The sequence below is a fragment of the Podarcis melisellensis genome (assembly GCF_964234715.1).
Source record: "Podarcis melisellensis genome assembly, chromosome: 10".
Lineage (NCBI taxonomy): Eukaryota > Metazoa > Chordata > Lepidosauria > Squamata > Lacertidae > Podarcis > Podarcis melisellensis.
In genome coordinates this window covers 74310975-74319236 of record NC_138542.1, presented here as the reverse complement: position 1 = coordinate 74319236, position 8262 = coordinate 74310975, and the positions used below count along the sequence as shown (strand labels likewise).

Sequence of the window (8262 nt, the reverse complement as noted above, 5' to 3'; positions counted from 1 at the left end):
CTTCACCTTTGAGTTCCTGGTCTTAGGTCTCTCAAAGTTTGTTTCTACTTCTCTGTCACCACTGATGTGGCCCAAGCTGTGAAAAGAAACAGGCCTATGAAAACAGGAGAACATGTAAGGAAATTAGCATATATTGGCTCCTACAGAGCCAATTGTTCATGAAGAACCCTTCAGTGTAAATAAATACAGCAATCTACAGTTTAGAGTCTCTGGTTGGAATAATGAGTTTTGACGGGTATCACCAGTTGCCTGCAGTTCTCTGAATATGGGAACTATAGGCACTTGTGGTGGGCATGCCCAAAGGTGACATATTTGGGGGAACAAGTGCTTAATGATGTAAGTAAAATTACTCATCAGCATGTCAGCAAGTCTTCAGAACTTGTGTTACTCACTCCGTATTTCAGGAAGTGGGTTTCTCTGTGGTCTTAGAGGATTACCTTGAACTCACTAAGGGCAATGGCAGGGTCAGAGGAGAGCAGAGATGCCTTGGTCAAAGTCCACCTCTCACTTCCTCTGTGTAGAAGCGTATTCGTTCTTCTGCCCCCACAGAACCTTCTTCAGGGCTTCTTTCACCTCCTTGTTGCGGAGGCTGTAGATGAGGGGGTTCAGCATAGGGGTGATGATGCAGTAGAGTGTGGAGATCAGGGTGTCAACCTCCAAGGAGTAGCCTGCGCTGGGGCGGTTGTAGTTCACGTTGGCCATGCCAAAGTAGATGGTGACAACGATCATGTGAGCAGCGCAGGTGGAGAAGGCTTTGTGCCTGCCAGTATTCGAGCGAATCTGCAAGATGGCGGAGAGGATGTAGACATATGAGAGGAGGATGAGCAAGAAGGGACTCAGGCCCATGAAGATGCTGGCCAAATGGAGCGTGATCTCGTTGACGTAGGTGTCGCTGCAGGCAATCTTCAGGAGAGGCGGGACATCACAGAAGATGTGGTCAATCTGGTTGGCCCCACAGAAGGACAAGTGGGTGGCCAGAGTGGTGTGGATGGCCGAGTCCAGGAAGCCCCAGATCCAAGAAGCAATGGCCAGCGGGATTCGCACCTGGCTGCTCATCAGGCTGCTGTAATGCAGAGGCTGGCAAATGGCGGCATAGCGGTCGTAGGCCATGACGGCCAGCAGGGCGCACTCGGAGCCTGCAAAGGTCATCAGGAAGAACATCTGGGTCATGCACTGGTTGTAGGAAATGGTGTGCCTCTGGCGCAGAAAGTTGGTCAGGATCTTGGGGACGGTGACGGTTGAGTAGCAGACGTCCAAGCAGGATAAATGGCTGAGGAAAAAGTACATGGGGCTGTGGAGGCGCGAATCCAGCTGGATCAGGGTGACTATTGTGGTGTTTCCAAGAACGGTGACCAAGTAAATTGCTAGGAACACGACAAAGAGGTAAATCTGGCCATGTGGGACACCTGAGAAGCCCAGGAAGATGAACTCCTCCACCTGGGTCTGATTCCTGACCTCCATGGGAAATTTAATCTGCGTAGGGAAGGAGAAACAAGGAGTGTGGAAGCAACAGGACGGAGGTTCCTCACTCACAGAGAGCTAGGGATTGAGCGTCACCTCCTGCACTTGCTCTTATCACGGCAATTATTTCGTATTTATTGGATTTCTTATTCGTCCATCACCAGGTGGTCCTAGGAGATGTAAAAAGACAACATGGAGGGTTACCTGTTTAGTGCTGTCCCAACGTCTAATGGAGAAAAGCAAGGGTTTTTTGTTGTTGTTTTCCCCAGGAGGCTTATTATTTATTCAAGATTTTCTTGTTTTACAGAAGTATGTGTAATGCCTCTCGTATTTTTTCCATGTAACATTTTTGCAAATCAGTTTCATTTGTTGAGACATTAAGGGGAGAAAGGGCTGAAGGGGGGGAAGATGGGTGGGGGTGGGGTCGGGTGGCGGTGTTTCTATTTTGCTTAATATATGTAGGGTTTGGTGTCAGAGTTGCTCATGCTGTCCACTTGTGTTCCTTTGGTGGTGAGAGAGGTTGGGGTTGGCCTAGGGTGTGATTGTTTGTTTGTGATTGGCTGTGGTGGTCTTTGTTTTCATGTGTGAGTGGGGTGGGTGGGTGGGTGTTTTGGATCAGGTTAGCCGTATTGATTTGTATGCTGTTGGTGGATTATTGTCATTGTCTTGTTGGGCTGTGTATGTGATAAAGGGGAGCCATACCGGCGTAAAGGCGTCTTCTTCTGTTTGTCTCCATGTCAATTTCAGTTTATTGGTTAATTTTTGTAGTAGGGATGTTTCCCATACTATTTGGTACCATTGGTCCATGCTTACTCCTGACAGGTCTCTCCAGTGTCTGGTTATGGTGCTTCTGGCGAGAAAAGCAAGGTTGTACATACAACTCCCTTGTTACAACAGCTCTGTTGCCTAGCACTCTGTTTCTGGGCACAATCCAAAGTGCCGGTAATGATTCATAAACCCCCAAACATCTTAGCCCTAGACTATCTGAAGGGCTGCAATGTCCCATATGAACCTGCCCAGGCTCTGAGATCTTTGGGGTATTCCCTTGGTCAGGCGCACTTGGTAGGGACATGGAGAGTGCGGCATAGTCCAAAGTTAGTGGAAGTACAACCACTGCTGTCCCGCAACCCACCTCACAACCCCACACTTCCCAGAGATGTCCTGCTGGTCCCAGATATGAAGATCAGACAATCCTGCTTTCCCCCACGAATACAACAATGCAGTTGTTGACTAATAGCAATGGGGGGGGGTGATCCCCAGGGAAAATATACAAGGCGGTCATGTTACACAAAGCATAGCTATATCCCTCTCTCAATTAACATGCACACTACTTCAGCAAACCTTCCTTTCAGAAAAGCCCATAGGTTGGACAAAGGAGACATCCGCCACAAGCTCCACCGGGCTGGCAGGCAGCAATAGCTTGAATCTGCAGGAATACCCCAGTGTCTCCTTCCTTTGTTCCTCATTCGTCTTCTTCTTTTAAGGACATAAGAATCTAAGAAGAGCCTGCTGGATGAAGCCAACGGCCCATCCAGTCCAGCATGCTGTCTTCACAGTGGTCCACCAGATGCCCCAATGGGACACCACAAGCAAGATCCATGCCAAATAGCAACACCCCACTTCTTGTGGTTTCCAGCAACTGAGATTCAGCAGCATTGCTGCCTCTGACTGTGGAGGCAGAACATAGCCATGGTGGCCAGCAGCCTTCCAAGAGCCCTCTCCTCCATCAGTTTGACAAGGACATTGAAAAGCTGGGAGGTGAGCAGAGGAGGGCGACCAAGACGATCAAGGGTCTGGAAACTGAGCCGTCTGCAGAACTGTTGAGGGAGTTGGGGGGTGTTTAGCCTGGAGGAGAGGTGCTATGGAACCCATCTTCAAATATCTGAAGAGGCGTCTCGTGGAGGATGGAGCAAACTTGTTTCCACTGCTCCAGAAGAACCAATGGATTCATATAGCAAGAAAGAAGATTCCAACTAAATATTAGGAAGACTCTTTGGGCGGTGCGAGCTGCGTGAGAGTGGAATGGACTCTCTCAGAATAATGGGAATAATAATAATAATAATTTTTTACTTATACCCCGCCCATCTGGCTGGGCATCCCCAGTCACTCTGGGCGGCTTCCAACAGGAGATTAAAAATATGTTAAAACATCAGTCATTAAAAAACTTCCCTGAACAGGGCTGCCTTCAGATGTCTTCTAAACATCAGATAGTTGTTTATTCCTTTGACATCTGGTGGGAGGGCGTTCCACAGGGCGGGCGCCACCACCAAGAAGGCTCTCTGCCTGGTTCCCTGTAACCTCACTTCTCACAGGGAGGGAACCGCCAGAAGGCCCTCAGAGCTGGACCTCAGTGTCCGGATTGAACAATGGGGGTGGAGACCCTCCTTCAGGTCTACTGGACCGAGGTCATTTAGGGCTTTAAAGGTCAGCACCAACACTTTGAATTGTGCCCAGAAACTGGAAGACAACATAGTCTTTCAGGACCGGTATTATGTGGTCTCGGCAGCCGCTCCCAGTCACCAGTCTAGCTGCCGCATTCAGAAGGAGGTGGACTCTCCTTTGCTGGAGATTTTCCAACAGAGGTTGGTCATGGACATTTTAGCTGTGATTCCTGTATTTCAGGGGGTTGGACTAGATGACCCTTGGATCCCTTCTAACCCTTAAATCTTCTTCCACATCAGCTTGCTTGCTCCCTTAGAGCTGCTGGAAGAAAAGGGGGGCTCTTCCTCATGTCCCACCTTCATTTGAACTTGGCAGGATGTGAGAGAGGGGCCTTTTCTGCAGTCACACCTCCATTGCGGGACATCTTGCACAGAAGAGTCAGTCATCCCAGCCCCCTTATTCTTTTCATAGCTTAACATCTATTTATGTCAGCAAGGATTTGCCTAGACAGGTTAAAGCTCTTATGCTGGAGAACGCTCCTTTGAGCTCTTTTCATCCACTGCGCCTGTCTGTACTTTTCATTTTGCTGTTTTAGCTGGCCTTTTTGTTATTGTTGCCTTTGTGGAATGTGGAATGAATGGGGGACTGGACCGGACACAATTTTAGAAAAGAATAAATAACAAATTGCATAAAGCAAACGATGTACACAACTTTTGTAACTGCTCTCAAATGCAAATATTTTGGAAACCTGTTGAGGCTAGTATTTCTGATATGTTAGGACATCATATCCCATTAGAAGCCAAAATATTTCTACTGCGTTACCCCAGGATGTTACCCCAGAAAATGATCGAGAAATAGTAATCAGCATTATAACAGCTGCAAAGATTGTGATAGCTAAAAATGAGGGGCATGGGAATGGTTTAGGGGGAAACCTAGCATATAGTAACAATGATTAAGTTAGCATAAACCATCCTAATAGATTTTGGGGGAAATTGACATGTTTTGGAACAGTAAGTTTGCTGATAAAAGCCTTATGCTGCTTTCAACCTGTTTTAATGGTATGAATATGGATATATTGGTTTGCTTACTGAATCTAAATAAAAAAATAAAAAAGAAGAAAGAGGAAATAGTCAAATAGTGTTTCTGTTCTAGATAAGATGTTATTTGCAATGAACAATACATTTACCGTGTCACGACTAGAGGCAGAGGTAGGAAAAACGTGGACTGGAAAAATGTTCAGATTCAGGATGTACTTCTCAGGCAGGGTCTCCAGCTGTTGTTGGACTACAATTCCCATCATCCCTAGCTGGCCAGAGCAGTGGTCAGGGATGATGGGAGTTGTAGTCAAAAAATGGCTGGAGACCTAAGTTTGGGAAACCCTGCTCCAAGGGAGCCTGCATCCACTTCCATCATCCCTAGCTAACAGGACCAGTAGTCAGGGATGATGGGAGTTGTAGTCCCAAAACAGCTGGAGGGTGCTAAATGGATGAAGGCTGCTCCAAGGGCATCTCCAGACTATTGCTCTTTTGCAGGAGGGATTAAAGCACAGACCCTGAATTTAAATCTGTGCAATTAAAGTGGATTAAAGCACTTGGTTGCCCCAGCACAACTCATCCACTTTAAAGAAGATTATAAAGAAATTCTGTCCTTGTTATGCCTCCCCCCCCCCCAGTTTGATTTCCTGGCACCATATTTGTATAAATTAACTATCCCAAAATACAGACGTGCCTTCTTCACACTGGCCAGATTGGATGTGATGCCCTCTGCCGTACTTGAGGGCAGATACCCAAAGATTCCAACTGAAAAATGGCTCTGCCCTATCTGGAAACAGTGGCTCATGTTCTCCAGTCCCCTTTGCAAAGATCTGAGGAATGAGATCATCACCTCACTCTTACTGACCATCCCAGGCTGCCCATCTGCGGCCACATTGTTCTTTCTTTTATCAGATCAAAATGATCAGACAACAGCAAAGGTTGCTAGGTTTATCGAGGGTGCAGTGAGATTAAGGGCCACTATCTAAACGATAATCTTGGTCATTTGATTGCCCTTTTTACCCATTGTGGTCTTTTTAATTGTATACATTGCTTGTTTTATGTTGCAGTAAAGGTAAAGGGACCCTTGACCAATAGGTCCAGTCATGGCCGACTCAGCGGTTTCAGCGCTCATCTCGCTTTACTGGCCGAGGGAGCTGGCGTACAGCTTCTGGGTCATGTGGCCAGCATGACTAAGCCGCTTCTGGCGAACCAGAGCAGTGCACGGAAATGCCGTTTACCTTCCCGCCCGAGCGGTACCTATTTATCTACTTGCACTTTTGATGTGCTTTTGAACTACTCAGTTGGCAGGAGCAGGGACCGAACAATGGGAGCTCACCCCATGGTGGGGATTCTAAGCGCCGACCTTCTGATCAGCAGGTCCTAGGCTCTGTGGTTTAACCCACAGTGCCACCCGTGTCCCTTATGTTGCCATGGCCGTTGGCTAATGCGAATAAAGTTTATCTTATCTTTAAAGAAGAAGCTGAGGTTTGGAAACCGATAGGGCAGCACGGGGGGGGGGGGGGGAGGAGGGGAATGAGTGTCTAACAGGAAGATGCATAAACACTCAGCAGGGAAGTCAGGGCGAATGAGCCTTGCCATGCCAACGCCCTGCTAAAGCAAACCAGAAAAACGCTCCATAAAGACCAACATATAATCTGACCTCTGCATATGCTTTTTTGCAGCCAAAGTAGGATGAAACCCTTGATCAAAGATATGCCTTCCGGGTGTTGCTGGACTATAACTCCCGTCAGAAGGGACTACTGGATCAGGCCAATGGCCCGTTGAGCCCAGCATCCTCTTCTCACAGGGGCCAGCTAGATGCCTGTGGGAAACCAGCAAGCAGGATTCGAACACAAGAGCAGTCTCTCCCCTCTTGTGGTTTCCAGCAACTGGTGTTCAGAAGCACCGCTGCCTGCAACTGTGGAGGCAGCGCTTAGGCATCCTGGCTAGCTATCCTTAGGAACCCTCTCCTTCCTGAATTTGTCTAATCCTCTTTGAAAGCCATCCAAGGATCTGCTTAGATCAGTGCCAGATTTACGTATAAGCTAAACAAGCTATAGCTTAGGCGCCCCCTCTCTTAAAAAAAATTAAAGGAAAAAAAACCTGGATGTACATTTCCAAAATATAAAAGCAAATAAAATAAAACCTAGATACAGCAACAGTGTTTTGTGTTGTGTAGGCTCCTATGATGTAAGTCATGGGCCTTCCCTGCTAGCCTGCTCCCAAAAATATCACACATTTGCTCATTTCTATATATATAGGGTGCCTACATTCTGCATGGACTGCAAGAAGATCAAACCTCTCCATTCTGAAGGAAATCAGCCCTGAGTGCTCACTGGAAGGACAGATCCTGAAGCTGAGGCTCCAAGACTTTGGCCACCTCATGAGAAGAGAAGACTCCTTGGAAAAGACCCTGATGTTGGGAAAGATGGAGGGCACAAGGAGAAGGGGACAACAGAGGACGAGATGGTGGGACAGTGTTCTCGAAGCAACCAGCATGAGTTTGACCAAACTGCAGGAGGCAGTGGAAGACAGGAGTGACTGGCGTACTCTGGTCCAGGGGGGCATGAAGAGTCGGACAGGACAAAACAACTAAACAACAACAACATTCTGCATGGACTTGTTGCATGGCCACATGTGCAAATGGCTTTAGATACCTATTAGGTCCATCAATTACCATATAGCATACATTCAACACAAAAAACTGTGACCGTTTGTTGTTGACAAAGGATAGCTGGAGATATCAAGGGCCCCAGTACCTTCAGTAGCTTAGGGCCTCATCAAACCTAAACCTGGCCCTGGCTTAGATCCTTCAGTTTTCTGCGTGCAAAGACTTCCCCATTGCAAAAGACACTTAAGAGTTGAGAACAGCATCCCAGCTTTCCCTAAGACTCCTGGCCAGAAGTTCACCTCAAAGCCCCCTATCGCTGCCCTTGTCTTACCTGCACAAGGTCAGGAATCGGGTCCTGTGCTCCCTGAGCTGTGAAGCTGCTAAGAGCTGGAGCAGATATTTCATGCTTTGTGTGGCCCAGGGGAAACAGGCTCCCGTTGCCAGCGGAGGTGAGAAATCTGGGGAAACGCACACAGCCCAGTAGAATTGATGTCAGTAGACGTCACAAAGTAGACGAAGTTCTCCAGAAGATGTCATCATCCTTATCCTCCTCAACAGATTTATTACCCAGCCTTCTCCAGAAGGCCCCAGTGAGGGCTTCAGCAATATAAAATACAGCATTAAGAACAGTTCAAAATAAATTAAAGCAAATAGGAACATAGGAAGAGCCAACTGGATCAGGCCAATGGCCCATCTAGTCCAGCATTCTATTCTCACAATGGCCAGCCAGATGCCTCTTCTGGAAAATCAGGGAGGTGAACATGAGTACATGAG

The 8262-nt window shown here is 47.4% G+C and overlaps 1 protein-coding gene across 1 annotated transcript; it reads right to left on the bottom strand.

Annotated features, from left to right (window-relative positions):
- Window positions 1-8262, bottom strand: LOC309378752 (olfactory receptor 5T7-like). Its single transcript, XM_081927383.1, has 2 exons — window positions 7820-8262; window positions 1-1473 (listed from the first exon to the last, which is right to left on the bottom strand). Exon 2 carries the CDS (start codon window positions 1459-1461, stop codon window positions 505-507), a length of 957 nt encoding a protein of 318 aa, XP_081783509.1. The 5' UTR covers window positions 1462-1473; window positions 7820-8262; the 3' UTR covers window positions 1-504.

Bases quoted from the DNA above. Each gene is read 5' to 3' on its own strand.
- LOC309378752 (XM_081927383.1), bottom strand. From the start codon at position 1,461: ATGGAGGTCAGGAATCAGACCCAGGTGGAGGAGTTCATCTTCCTGGGC.